The 21,135-nt window shown below is 50.6% G+C and overlaps 1 protein-coding gene across 1 annotated transcript in view; it reads right to left on the bottom strand.

Moving 5' to 3' along the window:
* Positions 1–21,135, bottom strand: part of BORA (BORA aurora kinase A activator) — a 411,259-nt gene that overhangs the window by 278,897 nt on the left and 111,227 nt on the right. The window contains 1 exon segment of the mRNA XM_078657420.1: positions 424–469. Within this exon segment, the coding sequence (XP_078513546.1) occupies positions 424–469 (46 nt within the window).

Raw genomic sequence — 21,135 nt, 5'->3', positions numbered from 1 at the left:
AATTTCCTCAGAGCGATACCAGCAGTCAAATTATTCACGGCATATTTCTCCTACCACCACTTGTACAGGTGCTCCCAGAAGCCATCCACTCCACAGAACTGGACACCATGAGTAGTGTGTGTGTGTGTGTGTGTATATATATATTATGCCTGTTCAACGTGCACGTGCATGCCACAAGGACCTTGCTATATGTATATATTTTTCCTTTTAGACATGCCTCCCTAAGGTAAGAAGACAGCAATGCACATGGGGATACTCCAGTTCAAAAAATTCCTTTCCAGCAACCTCAGAAAGGCCAGTCATGGCTTTCATCAGGACAAGAAAACCATCAAAGGCTAAGGTACACAATTTTTGGTCTGAAAACATGATCACAACAGAATCCCAGTATTATGATTTAATAACAAAATGTAGCTAACAAGTTACCTCTTCAATGGCTTTTTGCTTCCTTTCTTCCATTTCTTTATCTAAACTAAATACAGAAAAGTATAAGTTTCATTCAAATAACAAGCTTTCCAGAGAAACATCTACAGCATTTGTTTTCCATCATTCCTAGTCAACGAATCCCAGAAAATATTAGAAATATCCAGCGAGAACACAAACATTTCAAGTAGGCAAAACAAAGAGTAGCATCAAGTTACACACAACAATAAAATGACAAGAAAATTTTCCATTTCATCGACTTGCCGAGAATCTTCAACTAGCCCAATGCAACCCAAAAGAATGTTCAACAGATCATCCAAATTCTGCTTTGGCAAATAGAATCTGAAAACAGTTCACAAATATTCAATATAGTCAAAATGACTAGTCAGTTATTAAAGGGCAATTGGCAAAAGATATAAAATGTTATCTTAATTGTAACTGTCCAAATCACATCAAAACGCCATCTTTAGAAACTTGGCCAATGGTTGGCATGGTATAATCTGTGCATAAAGTAAATGGTCATGACGCCAGAGCAAAATTAAATCTGTATATCAGAGACTCAGAAATGCCTCAGACTATGTGAGGTCATGGACCGGTCCTGTGACCTGAAGGGGCAGAACAAACTAGGGCTCATTGCGTGAAGGGACTGCTGTGGTAGAACAGTTTCCGAACAAAACCGACACCAAACTTAAAGTGTCTCTTCACAATTGGGAATTACACTTAAAAGATGCAATAAGGAAATCCCAATGTTATCCTAAGGGAGAAAATAGCCTTGCAATAGTGAAAAACTAATTGGGGAGTATTTCACTACCAAGACATCACCCTACCCTTTGGGTTAGACAGTGGCAACCATAAGGGTGATTTATATGTATAAAAAGGCAATGTAGGGGGCGTGGCCGGGAAAGATGGCCGAACGGTCGTAATCAGTCTCGGCTCCCGGTCCACGCGTTGTCTTGACATGGACCGCAGTGGTTGTGGCACACCTTACCTGGCTTAACCTAGGGCTGCAGGGGTGCAGACATGTGAAGCGCCGACGTGGGCTGCATGCCACAGGAAAAGTCTCGCTGGCCTCCGTTGCTTCCCCCGTGATGACGGCGCATGCTCGTAATGGCAATAGCAAGCGAGAGCCCCGAAGACGCCTCACAAGAATTGTGCGATGAGATATCCACGTACTTTGAGGAAAAAATCACCCTCATATACAACAAAATAGTGGCGTCCAGGGATGTTGGCTCCACCACTCTCCACTATAAAAAATCTTCCTCACAAAATGAGAACTCTTTACTCACCTTTCCACCAGTCAGAGACCAAGACCTTCCATTGCTTATTAACCATATAAAATCAGGCTCCCCCAATGACCACCTCCCCGCCAAAATGGTAGCCCCTCTGATCACCCTCCTTGGACCCTCTATTCAAGCGGTCGTGAATATCTCATTAGCAGAAGGACAGGTCCCAAGGGAATGGAAGATTGCGGTGGTGAACCCAATTAGGAAAAAAACGGCCTCCCCCTGGACAGATCTCTCTAACCTCCGGCCCATCTCCCTCCTTCCCTACATCGGTAAGATGACAGAGAAGCACGTGAACACCCATGTATCCAATTTCATTGAGGCAACGGAAGGCCTGGACCCTTCACAATCTGGGTTCAGGCCAAACCACAGCACCGAATCAGCCCTACTAGCAGTGACCAACAACATCAGGATGTCACTAGACGGCGGGGGGTCTATGATTCTGGTGCTGCTGGACCTATCCGCTGCCTTCGATACGGTGTCTCACGAAGTGCTTCTCGGCCGTCTGGGGGACGTGGGGCTGGGAGGAACAGCTCTGTCCTGGATGGAGAGTTCTCACCGGCCGCTCTCAGGAAGTCAGGATGGGCTCCCATAAATCCACCTCTAGGGAGCTCACCAGGGGAGTGCCACAGGGCTCATGCCTAAGCCCCACACTGTTTAATGTGTATGTGGCCCCCCTGGCTGACATAGTGAGGTCCTTTGGGTTCACCCCGGTGTCCTACGCCGACGACACCCAACTTCTACTTCCCTTCAAAACTCTAACACCTGCCCTGAAAAAATCCTTTGCTGATGGCATGAGGGCAGTCTCAAGGTGGATGACTGAGAACTGCCTTCAATGCAATGTGGCTAAAACTGAGGTGCTACTGTTTGGGGCGGCAGCATCAGAATGGTCTAATGAGTGGTGGCCTTCAGAACTAGGTCCAGTGCCCATCCCAAAACAGACTGTGAAAAACCTGGGAGTATTATTCGATCAAACCCTGACATTTAAAGACCACGTCAACCAGGTTGCCGGCATGTGCTTTAGGGCCATTGGACTGCTGCGAAGAGTGTTCCCCTACCTCAGTGACAACCACAGAAAAACTCTAGTTCAGGCGCTAGTTATTAGTAGATTGGACTACTGCAATGGCCTTCTCTTATCCACCAATGAAGGCCAGTTAAAGAAACTGCAAGTAGTCCAAAACACGGCAGCGAGGCTAGTCCTCAATATGCCATCTAGGACCCCCTCCTGCCCACTTCTGGCGGAACTTCACTGGCTGCCTGTGCGGCAACGTACCCAGTTCAAAACGCTGTGCATAATTCACAAATGTCTGTCAGGGAATGGCCCAAAATACCTTACCAAAGCCTTTCTACCCTATGCCCCAAGCCGCTCTCTGCGCTCTAGTAATTTGCAACTATTACAGGTCCCCAAAATAAAGAAATGCCGACAAGGAGGACGTGCTCTGGCATATGCTGGACCAGCTCTGTGGAACTCCCTCCCCCTCACATTAAAACAAATAACCAATCACTTATCCTTCCGCAAATCCCTTAAAACATATCTCTTTAACAGTACTTAAACCCCCTCCCTTCTTCCAGCAACTTTTTCCTAATGACTTGGCACAGTCCTTGTTTCCCTCTGAAAGGCAAAGCGCGGAGATACCCCTTCGGGGGTTTATTCATGGGCTATAGAAGCATATAAAATAAAATAAATAAAAATAAATGGCTGCGCCTGCTCGTAATGGCGGCGCCTGCTCGTAATGGCGGCGCGTCTTCCGTGGCGACTCGTGAAACAGAGTCCTGGCTGAGGGCGCAGAGATTAACTGCCAGACTGGGCAGCGGAAGGCAAGTGCTGGGCTTTTCGGGGGCGATGTTGCCGGTTTGGCCTCCCGATCTTCGCACTGATCCCCATCCCGCCTGTGAGCGCCTGACTTAAAGATGGCTGCCGTTGTCCATGTAATGGCGGCGAACCCTGGAGATTGCTGCAAGCGGCCCGGTACCTTCTGCTGGCCTTGGAGCGGGGGGGGGGGGGGGGGGGGGAGGCGGGGTTCCTGTGAGCCATGCCATCAGCATCTTCACCCCACTGGATACTGAGGCCCCTTCCTGGTTCTGATCTGTGGATTTGGCAGCGCGCCACTACTCGTGGAACCGGTCTCCTATACCTCCCACCCCCCTGAGGTCCTAAGTGCACTCACCGGCTGGCCTGGCCTCCCACTCTCCTCCACACAAGCTGACATCTCTTAACCACCGTACCAGCAGCCCCTCCCCCCGGGAAGCTACCCTTTGGAGGTGCATGGGGACCCGGTCTGCGCGCCGGACCTCTCCGCCCTACGCGGGGACGATATCTCCTGGCCACCGGGGGCCGCTGGCAGACACATTTAGAGGGGCCCCAACACGCTACAAGGTGAGAGGCTCTGTGGCAATTGGGCGGCTTCATTAAGCGCCGCCTTAGGCTGGCTCTCAAACTGGTACAGGTGCCCTGAGCCCCTTTGCGCCGCCACACTCCTGGAAGTGACACTCTATGCCGCCTAAGGTAACTGCCAAAACCCCAAACAAAGTCTCTGATTTTTTCACGTCGGTGGAAAAGCGTTCTTCGCTGAGGGGAGACGCGAATACTGCAACAATGGCCCTTACCAAAGCGGAGCTTTTGAACAGGTTTAAGGATTTCAAGTCCGAACTACATAGGATATTGGCCAAGACATCAAAGCCTCCATGGATCAATTACGGTCTGATCTGACAGAGGATTTGTCATCCCTAAAACAGGATGTGGATTCCTTAGGCACTAGAGTCTTGGATCTTGAAGCCCACCATACGGAGCAAGAACAACTCTCCACTGAACTTCGAGAGGAAGTACGTTCTCTAAAGGACCAGCTTCTACAATCGTAACTCAAGACAGAGGACCTCTAGAATAGGGCTCGGAGGGAGAATATATGCATCCGGGACCTAGAAGAGGGTGCTGAGGGGCCAGATCTGGATGAGTTTGTGATAGGTCTTTTTTCGGAAGTTATATCCCCACAGTCTGTTAAAATAAAATTGGACAGGGTACATCGAGTGGGGAGAAACGTAGGCCCCGTGATGTCCTAGCTAAATTCCACTCCTGTAAGGCTAAAGAGGCAGTTCTGCAGGCGGCTAGGGCCAAGGAGTCAATTACGATCCAGGGGTACTCCTGCACAATCTACCAAGACGTCGCACCATCGACACTAGCCCGGAGACAATTGTTCAGACCCATCCCCACCAAGGTGCGTGACGACAAGATTAGATATAGGTGGAATTACCCTTTTGGACTTAGTTTTGAATTTCAGAACAAACGACGCCACATCGCTGACCTTCAGGAGGGTCTAGATCTGCTAGGCATTGCCACGGGAGAGGGAACCCTGCCTCAGGGCAAGTCTGGAGAACCTGCTAAGGATACAGTAGTCCTCGTCACGCAGAGGGAGACGTTGAGTGATCTGGGACCGCTCCTTGGTTGAACCTCGCAATCTATGACTTGCATGCAGTTTTGGCTGAGGATCCTACACGTGCCGGGGGTTACCCATCAGGGGCCTGCATCTACCGGGAGAGCTGAGATTGGTATTCCCTATCCCCCGTTGCAGCCCCTGTGATCGCATCGTCGGACACTCCCTAATCCGGGGTGAGGTGTCGTGATCACTGGAGGCCTCCTACATAAGACTGCTGTGGTTTCTTTTTGTCGATCAATCAGTGGGTTTGACGAGCGGAGATTCTCCTGTCTTGGTACGTTCTGGGACTTATGCTGTTGCTGTCTGCTACATTCATGAATGGGCCTAATTATCTGTTGTGCTCCTTTGGGCATGGGCTTGTGCTGGGTCTGGTTTGCGGTTTAAAGTATCTGCATTCTTCTAGGAAAACCGCACTATTAAGCTCTTGGTTATGCTACACGAGACGGGCGTGGACGGGGTCCTTGGACCGGATGCCCCCCATGGTCTTCGATGGGTCGCTTCGATCCCGTAGAGGGCTGATGAGCCCGTTCAAGTGTTTTTTGTTTTTTTCTTGTTCTTGTTTTTCAGAGGAATTCTGGGTGGGTAGAGGGGGGGTTGTGGTGGCGGCTTTTTTACTAAGGCTCTTATGAGATTTGCAAAGAGAGGGGTTGTCATGTTAGTAAACTCTGGTTTTGTGCGGTGTTGGGGGGAGGCGAGGGGGGGGGGGGCACATAGGGCTATCTTAGGATGGAGGTTTGGCGTAGTCCCTTAGGTGCGACATGATGCCGATCGTCATTGGCACCTGTAATGTTAAGGGTCTCAACTCCCCACAAAAGCCCCACAAAGTATGGAAATACATAACAGACGACCACCTTGCCATTGTGGCCCTCCAAGAGATGCACCTGGCTAGAGTCGAAGACTTGCGCCTCAGACACAAGCACTTTCCACTAATTTACAGGTCTTGGGCCCTTACGAAACAGAGGGGTAGCCCTCTTGTTCCAGGCTTCCACGCAATTTCAGCCTTTAGGTGTTCAGAGTGACAGGGATGGGTGTTGGATTATGATCAAGGGTCGTTTAAAAGGGAAAATTTGTACTTTTGCGGCGTCATATTCCCCAAACACTGGGCAAGCGACTTTCCTACGTTCATTCCTGGGGAAAATAACCGACTTTGCAGAAGGGCCACTAATCCTTATGGGCGATTTTAATCTAATTTGGCACAAGGACCTGGACAGTACACATACGCAGCGATAGTCTATGGGCTCCTTCTCCAGGGAGGTACAACAACGTTTACAAGACATAGGCCTCCTAGACTCATGGCGCATGCTCAACCCTCAGTCACGTGATTTCACGTTTTACTCACATGTCCATCGTACATACTCTCGATTAGACTACATCTTCTAATGCCAATCTTTACGGGGTACATTACAAGATGCTAAGATTTTTCAGCTCTCAGTATCCTATCATAGTTTATACACGGTTTGTTTTAACTGGTCTGGAAAGGACTTAACCACTCCCAGATGGTACTTTCCACCATCGCTCCTTCGTGACAAAGAATCATGCACCAAACTACAAACCGTCATCACTGAATTTATCAAAGCTAACAATCCCGAGGATATCTCTGACTTCACCACCTGGGATACACGGAAAGCTGTCATTCAGGGGGGTAAGAGTGTATTGCCCTGAACGCTGCATTAAATCGGCAGCGCGCACATGAGAGAGAAGTGTTGGAGTCCGAGCGGACTACGCTTGAACTTCAACATAAAGCCAAACCCTCCAGGCACACGTTACGCAACCTCACGGCCCTCAGGGGTAAACTCCTGGCCATCTACAACAGGGCAGAATTTGCACTTCTTAAACTGCGACACTTATCCTACACCCAGGGCAATAAAATTGGTAAACATCTTGCCAGACAATTAATGGATAAAAGGGAGAGAGAGCGTACATAGGAGGCATTCTAGGCCCCACAGGAGAAGTTACACATAAGGACGAAGAGAAAGCTGCACTGTTCAGGTCCTTTTATGAGGACCTCTACACCGGGGACTCTTTAGATATGGAGACACAGCAGACATACCTTCAGTCACTACCTCTGCCCCAGGTGTCTGCAGCCTGGAATGACCTGCTGTCTGCGCCTAATACCTTAGAAGATGTCACCTGGCCCATCAAAAGCTTAAAACCTCACAAAGCCCCTGGGCCAGATGGCTACACGGCTCTTTTTTTACAAGACTTTTGCCCCTGACCATTCCCCTTACCTTGTGAGTCTTTAACAGAATGGCGGAGGAAGGAGCTACCTCCGGCACTATGTCTGAGGTAGTGATCTCCGTGATACCAAGCCCGGGAAGGATCCCCAACGCTGTGCCTCCTACAGGCCAATAGCACTACTGAATCTGGACGCCAAGTTATACTCTTCCATCGTTGCCAAACGCCTAAACGACCTTATGCCCACCCTCATTCACCAAGATCAGTTGGCGTTTATCAAAGGACGTAAAACTCATGATAACACCCGTAGGATCATACACTTAATAGAGAAAAAGGAGTACGAGTGGGCGCGACACGCTGTGCTTTTAGAAGTTGAAAAGATATAAGCATATCATTGGATTTATCAAGATTCAATGGAACCTTAAATTTCTTTAATGGATGGAACTGGACTCTAGGATGGAATGTAGAACTCGATAGAGGACAAGTCTTTTACACATTGGGGCGACAACTATCATATTGTTGAGTGAAAAATAGGAGCTCACTCATGCGACAATCTGCGGGAAAAAGTCCCATTCAAATATTCGGAATACCGTCCATTCGCGTATGAGATATACCTTCAAGGGAATACGCTCAATCATAGACGCTTGGAGAAACTAATAACGAGCCTTGAAAAAGCCCTGTGGGCGAAACGCGCGTCGGCTGCTGTCTTCTTCTTGTGAACTGTGAAATTAAAAACAGACCTCGACCCATGAAGATTTGTTTGGACTATTCACTTATTCTTCTTGATAATTTTCGGATTTAAATTACATAGGGCACTGAGACATTACAGACTGTTTGGAGCAATATCTACATTATTGATTGTGGAAATAATGATACTGGTGTGCTCAGGTATTCTGTGTTTATATGTGTGACCCAGGTTCGTTTGAATTGTGGGACTGAATGACCCTTTGGTGGGTAGGTGTCATACCATACGAGCACCCTAGCCATAGTTGCTTTTTGTTACTAATCGATGTTCTTATTGAAATTGGCACAACTTCTGTGATGTGCGGCTCAAGTTAGGCAAACCCATTCAATCTGTATGTAACTTAATAGAGAAAGCCAATAGATGCCAAATCCCTGCGGTCTTAGCAGGCTTAGACGCCGAGAAAGCCTTTGATAGGGTAGACTGGGCTTTTCTATTCAGCACACTCAGCATTTGGCTTTTCATCCAAATTTATCAACATGGTAAGGGCCAACTATAGTCTTCCTAGATCCAGAGTGGTGGTTAACGGGATGCAATCACCTACCTTTCTACACTCAAGAGGCACAAGGCAGGGTTGCCCCTTTCTTCTTTACTTTTTGCGCTCAGCATTAAACCCTTAGCGGTCCATAACAACCCAGATATTCAGGGCATCCAGTTTACAGGTGAATCCCACAAAATATCCCTATTTGCAGATGATGTTCTCCTGTCCCTGTCCGAACCGGCGACCTCCCTTCTGAGTCTACAATCGGAACTCGAACGCTTCGAATTAGTGTGAGGTTTCAAAATCAACCTAGGCAAATCGTACATACTTAATCTCACCCTCTCACCTACGGAGGCTCTTAGGCTTCAGTCCCTCACCCCACTCTCCTGGGCTGCCTCCTCCATCCAATACCTGGGGGTTCAACTTACACCGGGACTTGAGGGCTTATACGCTGCCAACTTTTCGCTCATACTCACTCGCATTCAGGCTGCCCTTACGAAATGGAAGCCGCTCTTCCTATCATGGTTAGGGCGCATACATGCAGTAAAGATGACACTCTTGGCCAAGCTTCTCTACTTATTTCAAGCTTTACCTATTGAACTGGAGCGGGATTTCTTTCTGAAAGTGAAGGCCATGATATTACGCTTTATCTGGAAGGGTGGACGAGCTCGCTTATCTTACTCTCTGCTGCGACGCTCTCGTGCGGATGAGGAGTTGGCCTTCCAGACATCCACATATATTATAAAGCGGCACAACTGAGGGTCCTAGTTGGATGGTCCTGGCAGGAATCCGGAGAACACTGGCTCCATATGGACCGCAGCGTGACGGGACGAACCATTTGGGATTTGGTATGGCGGCCTCGTAAGGATAAACCCCAGAACACATATTAGTACCCCCACACACACTACTCTTAAAGTATGGGACTGTTTCGGGCGACGATAGGTGGACTTCATTCCCATCCCAGTTTAATCCGATCCACTTTACTCCAGCTTTCCCACCGGCTCATCACGAGAGACCGTTTGATGCCTGGAAAAAGGGAGACTGCCTAGCGTGAACGCATCTGTTCCACAATTAGGATCCCCTTACCTTCGATCACTGCAAAAGGGATTTTGAATTAGAGGACACAGAAAGGTACCATTACACCCAATTGATGCACTGGGTCCTTGCCCATCCGATACGAGAGGCTGCCAACTGACCTCTAACAAAATTTGAGGCCTTTCTCACCAAGACTGCCACCATGAAAGGGGTGATCTCATTCATCTATAGCTTTCTACTCAAAGCTGTGCTTTCCCCACGCCCCAGATACATGTACATGTGGGAAGACTTAATACACCGTCCTATTTCAGAGGAAGAATGGTCGCATCTCTGGTCCGATATTGCACACTTTAATCATTCTTCAGAACTCAGGGAAGCTCACATGAAGACCATGATGGACTGGTATTTACATCCTTCCAAACTCCACCAGATCTTTCCCACCTCCTCGGACAGGTGCTGGAGAGGGTGCTGGCTTCTGGGGGGCTTCCAACATATCTGGTGGGATTGCCGACTATCCACCCTTTCTGGGAGGAAATTCTGGCACATATAAAAGACATGTTAGGATATCCCATTCCCACTACCATGGCAGGCGTTCTTTTGGGGCTTCGCGACGCATCCTTCGAACACCAGACAAGTGCTGACAAAATGATTATGTGGCTCTGCGTCGGAGCGGCTAAGGTCACCTTGGCGGCCTCATGGAAGAGAAGGAAGGCTCCGGCTGTCTCCCTCTGGCACTCCCGCCTCTGGCGACGGCTTAGCCTAGAGCTTATGGCTGACATTTTTAGAGACGATTATAAAAATTCCGAATTTAAAATCGGGCCCACTAATCGCCTTTCGCTCTCGGGGCCTCTCGTCTGCGGTATGCCCCTCCACCATCAGAGTCCTTAATCTTTTCCAATTTTGAACTCAATCCCAGGTTGACCGACCTATCGTTGGTGTATCTATTGCCGCCACCACGGGTAGGGTAGGGGGTAGGTCGGGGGGGGGGTGTTGTTCCTTTATTCCAAGTCCCATGTTGGGATAAGATTGTCTACGACTTGTCTAGTTCTCACACAGCACTTCCGTGGTGCAATTTGGAGAAGATATTGTCACAGAAGGACGCTACAATTTCTTTGGACTGCCTTTGTGCTTCTTTGGTTGCATGATCCTCGTTTTTGTTCCAAGCTCCAGGACATTTAGAAGCTGCATCTACCACTAGGCTTACTTATTGTGGAGAGGAGCTAGTCTACGTTGTTCAAAGCACTATGTACGATGTTTTTCTTCTGCGGAGGCATTTTGCTCCCCTGCGTGGGATTAAGGGATGATGCAATTGTGCTTGTGGTCTGTAATAAAATACAATAAACATTTTTGACAAAAAAGGCGATGTAAAATGCACATACTGACTCTGCAATGAGCTATGGTTAGAGGGCTACTAAAGTGGGTCGCACAATGAGTGTTGCAGGCCCACTCATAGCATTTAATTTACAGACCCTGGGAACACATAGTTCACCCTACTAGGGACTTCGAAGTAAACTAAATATGCCAATTGGGTAGGAGCCAATGTTAACATGATTAGAAGAATAAGCACAAGCACTTTAGCACTGGTTAGCAATGGTACAGTCCACAGAGTCCTAACGGTAGCAAAAACAAGGTAAAACAAGCATTTACAATGCAAAGGTCTCGCCTTTGCAAAAGTTAGTGCTGTTGGCATTGTAAATGACAAAATTTTCCCTATGTGTTTTTGAAAAAATAAATAAAGGTCATTGCCATTTACAATGACAATAGCTTAATCTCTTGCAAATGTGAGCAGTGAACAGTTGTAGTAGAGTTAGTAGTTAGTAGTAGAGAGCGAGTAGTATAGTGATTTGAGAGTAGAGTGAGTAGTAGAGAATGAGTAGTGGGGAGTAGAGTAGTAGAGCGAGTAGTATAGAGTTAGTAGAGTTGTAGATAGTAGAGAGTGATTTTTAGAGTAGAGTAAGTAGTAGAGAGTAAGTAGTAGAGAGTGAGTAGTAGAGAGTGAGTAGTAGAGAGTGAGTAGTAGAGTGAGTAGTAGAGTGAGTAGTAGAGTGAGTAGTAGAGTGAGTAGTAGAGTGAGTAGTAGAGTGAGTAGTAGAGTGAGTAGTAGAGTGAGTAGTAGAGTGAGTAGTAGAGTGAGTAGTAGAGTGAGTAGTAGAGTGAGTAGTAGAGTGAGTAGTAGAGTGAGTAGTAGAGTGAGTAGTAGAGTGAGTAGTAGAGTGAGTAGTAGAGTGAGTAGTGAGTAATAGTGAAGAGGTAGAGAGCGCGGAGTAGTGTGTTGTAGAATAGTTAGTACTAGAGTAATAGAGTAATTAATAGAGAGTGAGTAGTAGAGTTGTAGAGTGCTATAGTGAGTATAGTGAATAGTAGAGTGTGAGTATAGTAGTAGAGTGAGTAGTAGAGAGTGAGTATGTAGTATTAGAGAGCTGTAGAGTGAGTAGTAGAGTACTAGAGAGTATTAGAGAGCGAGTAGTAAAGAGCGAGTAGAAAAGAGCGAGTAGTAAAGTGCGAGTAGTAAAGAGCGAGTAGTAGAGAGCGAGTAGTAGAGAGCGAGTAGTAGAGAGTAGTGAGTATAGTAGTAGAACGAGTAGTAGAGTTAGCAGAGTTGTAGATAGTGAGTAGTTATAGTACAGAGTGATTAGTAGAGTGAGTAGAGTAGATAGTAGAAAGTGATTAGTAGAGTAAGTAGTAGAGAGTGAGTAGTGTAGGGAGTATTAGAGAGTTGTAGAGTACTAGAGGGAGTAGTAAAGAGCGAGTAGTAAAGAGCGAGTAGTAAAGAGCGAGTAGTAAAGAGCGAGTAGTAAAGAGCGAGTAGTAAAGAGCGAGTAGTAAAGAGCGAGTAGTAAAGAGCGAGTAGTAAAGAGCGAGTAGTGAGTATAGCAGTAGAGAGTAGTAGAACGAGTAGTATAGAGTTAGTAGAGTTGTAGATAGTGAGTAGTAGATAGTAGAGAGTGATTAGTAGAGTAAGTAGTAGAGAGTGAGTAGTAGAGTAAGGAGTAGAGTGAGTAGTAGTGTGTAGTAGAGTATTAGAGTGAGTACTAGAGAGTAATAGAGTTAGAGTGAGTTGTAGATAGTACTACAGTGAGTAGTCGTGAGTATTGTGAGTAGTAGAGAGTGAGTAGAGAGTAGTAGAGTGAGTACTAGAGAGTAGTCGAGATTGAGTAGTAGAGTGAGTAGGGAGTATTAGAGTTGTAGAGTAAGTAGTAGAGTAGTAGAGTGAGTATTAGAGAGTGAGTAGTAAAGAGCGAGTGGTAAAATGTGAGTAGTAAAGAGCGGGCAGTAAAGAGTGAGTAGTAAAGAGTGAGTAGTGTAGTGGAGTAGTAGAGTGAGTAGTATATTGAGTAGAGCAGTAGATATTAGAGAGTGATTAGTAGAGTGTAGTAGAAAGTGAGTAGTAGAGTAAGTAGTATAGAGTGAGTAGTAGAGTGAGTAATAGTGAGTAGTAGAGAGTGAGTAGTAGAGAGAGCGTAGTAGAGGAGTAGAGAGTGTGTAGTAGAGTATTAAAGTGAGTACTAGAGAGTAATCAAGTTATTAATAGAGAGTAGTAGAGTTGTAGAAAGTTTTAGAGTGAGTAGTAGTGAGTAGTGTGAGTAGTAGAGAGTGAGTAGAGAGTAGTAGAGTGAGTACTAGAGTAGTCGGGCTTGAGTAGTAGAGTGAGTAAGGAGTATTAGAGAGCTGTAGAGTAAGTAGTAGAGTAGTAGAGTGAGTAGTGAGAGTATCAGAGAGTGAGTAGTAAAGAGCGAGTAGTAACGAGCAGTAACGAGCGAGTAGTAACGAGCGAGTAGTAATGAGTGAGTAGTGGAGTAGTAAAGTGAGAAGTAGATATTAGAGAGTGACTAGTAGAGCGTGAGTAGAGTGTAGTAGAAAGTGAGTAGTAAAGTAGTAGAGAGTGAGTAGTAGAGTGTGTAGTAGAGGAGTAGAGAATGTGTGGTAGAGTATTAGAGTGAGTACTAGAGAGTAATCAAGTTATTAAAGAGTGAGTAGTAGAGTTGTAGAGTACTAGGGTGAGTAGTAGTGAGTATTGTGAGTAGTAGAGAGTTGTAGAGTAAGTAGTAGAGGGTGGAGGTGGAGGGTGGAGGTGGAGGGTGGAGGTGGGGGGTGGAGGTGGAGGGTGGAGGTGGAGGGTGGAGGTGGAGGGTGGAGGTGGAGGGTGGAGGTGGAGGTGGAGGGTGGAGGGTGGAGGTGGAGGGTGGAGGTGGAGGGTGGAGTTGGAGGGTGGAGTTGGAGGGTGGAGTTGGAGGGTGGAGTTGGAGGGTGGAGTTGGAGGGTGGAGGTAAGGAATTGAAATTGTCTACTGCTTGTACCGTTGGAGCACTGTCCTTTTAGTAACATACGAGTAGAAAGTGTTTGAGGCCCTCGCTTTCTTTGTGTCATTAAGGCGGACAGAGGCGGACAGAGAAGGTGACTGAGGCCTGGCCCACTGTCCTATGTTAGGGGAGTGCAGCAGCTGAAAGGCTGCGACGCCTGTGCTGCATCATTTCTGCCACTTTCTGGAACTCAAAGGACTCCAAAGAATTGCCGGCCTGCACTGCCGCAATGCCATCACCTTCCTAAGACTTCCAGCTGAGCCCTGGGGCTCTACCAGGTGTTAAAATTATCCCGGGGTAAATTTATTAACAGATCCTGCTGTTTTACTCTGGGATGACTTCGGAATGTTCTAGGACATGAGCGAGGAGCAACTCCGGGTTCACTGCAACATGAAAGTAATTCTTCTCGCCACGACGTGCTGCTTTCTCTTTAAGAGCCCGACTTACTGCTGGAGTAAAAGCTTCCTTATCTTCTTTATGGGGTAATCGGTCACCCCACAAAGAAGATAAGAAAGCTTTTACGCCACCAGTAGGTCAAGGAACCCAGTCTGAAAAGGACGGGGCTTCCAGAGAAAGAAATACATCACTGGGACCTCTTCTCCAATGGCTGGCCACCGTTTAGGAGGCCAGCCAATGGAAAAGAGGGGCGGGGCTTATCCTCGCTGGTGGAAAATCCTCTACCCCATTGAGTCTCACTAGCGAGACTGCGCATGCGCAGTCTTACGCTAGTCGAGACCTAAAAAGTAACGAAGGGAAAATGGCTATGAAAGAAACATACATTTTGAAATGTGGCCATGATACTGATGTTAGGAATAGTCGTCATTTCTACAACTCTGAATTTGGGGTTAACCATACTGACATGAGCCGGATGACATTTTGCAAACTGCGTTTTCTTGCAAACCTGCTTACATTTTTAAGTCAAATCCGGAGACAAATCCAATTAATAACAAGTGTTCGCAAACTTCTCATGAAAAAGATGTCCCACTTGTGTGGGGGCTCCTATGTGCTGTGGCAGGAAAGGTCTCAAAACGCAACATGGAGAAATCATATTTTCACCACGAAAGCATCGATTTTGACTATGTGGTTAGTTAGTTGCAGTATTTTTGCCGGGCTCGACTGTCCCCCAGGCAAACCTTTCAAACATAGACAGTTCTGAAACTTAGACACCCAGGAGAGTTCAAGGTGGTGTGACTTTAGTTTATCCCACTGCATTTTTATCTGGATATTTGTGCAAATCTTAAATATTGGCAAGAATCCCATGTTCTCCACACATCTCGCGAGGGAACTTTACGTAATCTATTGGACTCTCTGCTTCCCTGAGGGAGGGGTAAAAATATATTTATCAGTTCACACACTTTCAAAGGCTGCTCTAGGTTGCCAGATGCAGACTTTTCCTTCTGCTACATGGGGCTGTGAGAACCTTCCTGTTAGTAAAGTCAGCCTTTATTGGCACCCAAAGTGGTGCAAACTAGACACCATTCCTAAAGCAATAAAGATGTTTCCGATTTCTATAAAACAGTAAACGCTTTCATCGTATCAGGTAACTTTGGATGCAAACTAAGGGAAGACCTGCGTTCCTCTGCCGTTTGAAATGTCAGAGTGCAAATGTGTGAATAATGGCAGAGTAGGCAACACATTTGGAATTCAAGCTAAGTTTTCCTTGTGAATTTATTATTAAACTCCCAGTGTGAAACTCTGAAAAATTACTATTATAGATTTGGCTATCTGATGAAAGTTAAACAGTGTTTAAAGCAAACAGTGCCAGGTCCGTTTTGCACCGAAATAATGTCTATCATCCTTGTCACTAAGCCAGCTACAAAAGCGGCAAGTATTTAAGGGGGGACAGGCTCACCTCCCGTCCGCTGCTCAGTTTGATTTGTGGATTTATAGGCTACCCTAAGGCTTCCCCACACTGACGAGAGCTGTGATAGGAGGATAATGCCATTAGAGTTTAAGGGGGAATAGCCAGGTCTTCAGTTTTTTTCTGAATGCCATTTCATTTTGTAGCTCTCTAAGATCCTGAGGCAACCCGTTCCATAGTTTTGGAATCAGGTGTGAAAAGGATCTGCCTCCCCATCTAGATTGTTTTTAATTCTGGTGGTACGGAGAAGGTGTAGATGAGACGACCTAAGTGGTCTGATGGGGACATGCGCCGAGATTAGGTGTCTTAGTTTTTCTGGGCCTTTATTATTTACCATCCTGTGGGCGATGCACAGGGATTTGAACGTTATTCTTGCCGCTACTGGAAACCAGTGTAGTTGCCAGAAGACAGTTTGCATTTGATTCTGCAGCGTTTCCACATAGTGCACATTATATCATTCAAAAGCTGCTCTGAAGGAAATGCTCAGGCCCAGACAACGGCCAGTGCGACGGAGACACAAAGCAGCGGGAAGGAAGAGAGCAGGTGACGTGCCTGTACTTTGCCAGGCTCTTGCAAAAGGGAAAACACATTGTTTAAGAAAAAAATGTTTATAACGAAAACAACGGAGATTTTGACCGGACCCACTAGCGCCGACATTGAGAACATTATAGGTGGGTGCGCACCGACATAATGCAGGCACTCACAGTGAAGAGAGCCAAGAACTGACGCGGACCGACCTGCTGCCCCATACTGCATACAGTGATGGGTGGAAACAAAATGTGAATGACAATTTAACAGCCCAATGGAGAAGCACCACTCGCCAGCGGCTCCTCTGCGCGCATATATTGTGCAGGATAAAGAAAACAAGCATTTACAATGCAATGGTCTCGGCATCATTAAAGGTAGAGCTATTGGCATTGCTCATGACATTTCTTTTTTTTTTAAATCATAAATAAATGGCAGTCTTTTACAATGCCAATAGCTACACCCCTACACAGAGCCACCCACACACAGAGCCCCACACACACACACACACACAGAGCCCCACACACACACAGAGCCCCACACACACACACACACAGAGCCCCACACACACACAGAGCCCCACACACACACAGAGCCCCACACACACACAGCCCCCCCCCACACACACACACACAGAGCCCCCCCCCACACACACACACAGAGCCCCCCCCCCCACACACACACACAGAGCCCCCCCCCCCACACACACACACAGAGCCCCCCCCCCCCACACACACACACAGAGCCCCCCCCCCACACACACACAGAGCCCACACACACACACAGAGAGCCCCCCCCACACACACACACACAGAGCCCCCCCCACACACAGAGCCCCCCACACACACACAGAGCCCCCCACACACACACAGAGCCCCCCACACACACACAGAGCCCCCCACACACACACAGAGCCCCCCACACACACACAGAGCCCCCCACACACACACAGAGCCCCCCACACACACACACAGAGCCCCCCACACACACACACAGAGCCCCACACACACACACACAGAGCCCCACACACACACACAGAGCCCCACACACACACACACACAGAGCCCCACACACACACACACAGAGCCCCACACACACACACACAGAGCCCCACACACACACACACAGAGCCCCACACACACACACACAGAGAGGTGGGAGAGGTGTGGCGCCGCGGCCAGGGCGACTGACGCTGGAATCTGGGGACCACGGTTCGATCCCCGGCTCCGGCGGCAGGTTAGCCCAGCACCATGTGACTCTGGGCAATAGCTCGCTTAATCTTCCCGATGGCCCCCAGCGCCTAGAGACCCTTACGGGTGATTGTGCGCTTTACAAATGTGGACTTTACTTTACTTTACACAGAGCCCCACACACACACAGAGCCCCACACACACACACAGCGCCCCCCCACACACACACACAGCGCCCCCCCACACACACAGCGCCCCCCCCACACACACACACAGAGCCCCACACACACCCCCACACACACAACAGAACCCCCCACACACACAGAGCCCCCCCACACACACACAGCGCCCCCCCACACACACACACAGCGCCCCCCCACACACACACACAGCGCCCCCCCACACACACACACAGCGCCCCCCACACACAGCGCCCCCCACACACAGCGCCCCCCCCACACACACAGAGCCCCACAGCCCCCCACACACAGAGCCCCACACACACACAGCCCCACACACACACACACACACACAGAGCCCCACACACACACAGAGCCCCACACACACACACACAGAGCCCCACACACACACACACAGAGCCACACACACACACACACAGAGCCACACACACACAGAGCCCCACACACACACACACACACAGAGCCCCACACACACACACACAGAGCCCACCCCCCACACACACACACAGAGCCCCCCACACACACACAACACCACAGAGCCCCACACACACACAGAGCCCCACACACACACACAGCCCCCCCACACACACACAGAGCCCCCCCCACACACACAGAGCCCCCCACACACACACAGAGCCCCCCACACACAGAGCCCCCCACACACAGAGCCCCACACACAGAGCCCCCCCACACACACAGAGCCCCCCCACACACAGAGCCCCCCCACACACACAGAGCCCCCCCACACACACAGAGCCCCCCCACACACACAGAGCCCCCCCACACACACAGAGCCCCCCCACACACACAGAGCCCCCCCACACACACCAGAGCCCCCCCACACACACAGAGCCCCACAACACAGAGCCCCACACACACAGAGCCCCCCCCACACACACAGAGCCCCCCAACACAGACCACACACACACAGAGCCCCCCACACACACAGAGCCCCCACCCCACACACAGAGCCCCCCCCCACACACACACACACACAGGACCCCACAACACACAAGCCCCACACACAGAGCCCCCCCACACACACACAGAGCCCCCCCCATACACACAGAGCCCCCCCCCACACACACAGAGCCCCCCCCCACACACACAGAGCCCCCCCACACACACAGAGCCCCCCCCACACACACAGAGCCCCCCCACACACAGAGCCCCCCCACACACAGAGCCCCCCCACACACACAGAGCCCCCCCCACACACACACACAGAGAGCCCCCCCACACACACACAGAGAGCCCCCCCACACACGAGGACCCACACACACAGAGCCCCCCCCACACACACAGAGCCCCCCCCACACACACAGAGCCCCCCCCACACACACAGAGCCCCCCCCCCACACACACAGAGCCCCCCACACACACACAGAGCCCCCCACACACACACAGAGCCCCCCCACACACACACAGAGCCCCCCACACACACACACAGAGCCCCACACACACACACAGAGCCCCACACACACAGAGCCCCCCCACAAACGAGCCCACACAAGAGCCCCCCCACACACACACAGAGCCCCCCCCCACAACACACACAGAGCCCCCCCACACACACACAGAGCCCCCCCCCACACACACAGAGCCCCCCCCACACACAAAGGAGCCCCCCCCGCCCCCCCCACACACACAGAGCCCCCCCCACACACACAGAGCCCCCCCACACACACAGAGCCCCCCCCACACACACAGAGCCCCCCCCCCACACACACAGAGCCCCCCCACACACACAGAGCCCCCCCCACACACACAGAGCCCCCCCACACACACACAGAGCCCCCCCACACACACACAGAGCCCCCCCACACACACACAGAGCCCCCCACACACACACACAGAGCCCCCCACACACACACACAGAGCCCCCCACACACACACACAGAGCCCCCCCACACAGCCCAAGCCACACACACAGAGCCCCCCACACACACACACAGAGCCCCCCACACACACACCAGAGCCCCCACCCACACACACAGAGCCCCCCCACACACACAGAGCCCCCCCACACACACAGAGCCCCCCCCACACACACAGAGCCCCCCCCACACACAGACACACAGAGCCCCCCCCACACACACACAGACAGCCCCCCCCACACACACACAGAGCCCCCCCACACACACACAGAGCCCCCCCACACACACAGAGCCCCCCACACACACACAGAGCCCCCCCCACACACACAGAGCCCCCCCACACACACACAGAGCCCCCCACACACACACACAGAGCCCCCCACACACACACAGAGCCCCCACACACACACAGAGCCCCCCACACACACACACAGAGCCCCCCACACACACACACAGAGCCCCCCACACACACACAAGAGCCCCCCCCACACACACAGAGCCCCCCCCACACACACACAGAGCCCCAAGCCCCACACACAACACAGAGCCCCCCCCACACACACACAGAGCCCCCCCCACACACACACAGAGCCCCCCACACCACACCACCACACAACACCAGAGCCCCCCCCACACACACAAGAGCCCCCCACACACACACACACAGAGCCCCCCACACACACACACAGACCCCCCCACACACACACAGAGCCCCCCACACACACACACAGAGCCCCCCCCACACACACACAGAGCCCCCCCACACACACACACAGAGCCCCCACCACACACACAGAGCCCCCCACACACACAGAGCCCCCCACACACCACACAGAGCCCCCCACACACACACAGAGCCCCCCCACACACACAGAGCCCCCCCACACACACACAGAGCCCCCCAGCCCCCCACACACAGAGCCCCCCCCCCACACACACACAGAGCCCCCCCCACACACACACAGAGCCCCCCCCACACACACACAGAGCCCCCCCCACACACACACAGAGCCCCCCCCACACACACACAGAGCCCCCCCCACACACACACAGAGCCCCCCCCACACACACACAGAGCCCCCCCCCACACACACACAGAGCCCCCCCACACACACACAGAGCCCCCCCACACACACAGAGCCCCCCCACACACACACAGAGCCCCCCCCACACACACACACAGAGCCCCCCCCACACACACACAGAGCCCCCCCCACACACACACACAGAGCCCCCCCACACACACACACAGAGCCCCCCCACACACACACACAGAGCCCCCCCACACACACACAGAGCCCCCCCACACACACACACAGAGCCCCCCACACACACACAGAGCCCCCCCCACACACACAGAGCCCCCCCACACACACACAGAGCCCCCCACCACACACAGAGCCCCCCCCACACACACACAGAGCCCCCCACACACACACACAGAGCCCCCCACACACACACACAGAGCCCCCCCCACACACACACACAGAGCCCCCCCCACACACACACACAGAGCCCCCCCCCCACACACACACAGAGCCCCCCCCACACACACACACAGAGCCCCCCCACACACACACACAGAGCCCCCCCACACACACACACACAGAGCCC

The sequence above is a fragment of the Lissotriton helveticus genome, chromosome 8 (assembly GCF_964261635.1).
Source record: "Lissotriton helveticus chromosome 8, aLisHel1.1, whole genome shotgun sequence".
Classification (NCBI taxonomy): domain Eukaryota; kingdom Metazoa; phylum Chordata; class Amphibia; order Caudata; family Salamandridae; genus Lissotriton; species Lissotriton helveticus.
Note: the sequence above shows the minus strand (reverse complement) of the source record. Positions and strands in the feature narration are given on the sequence as shown.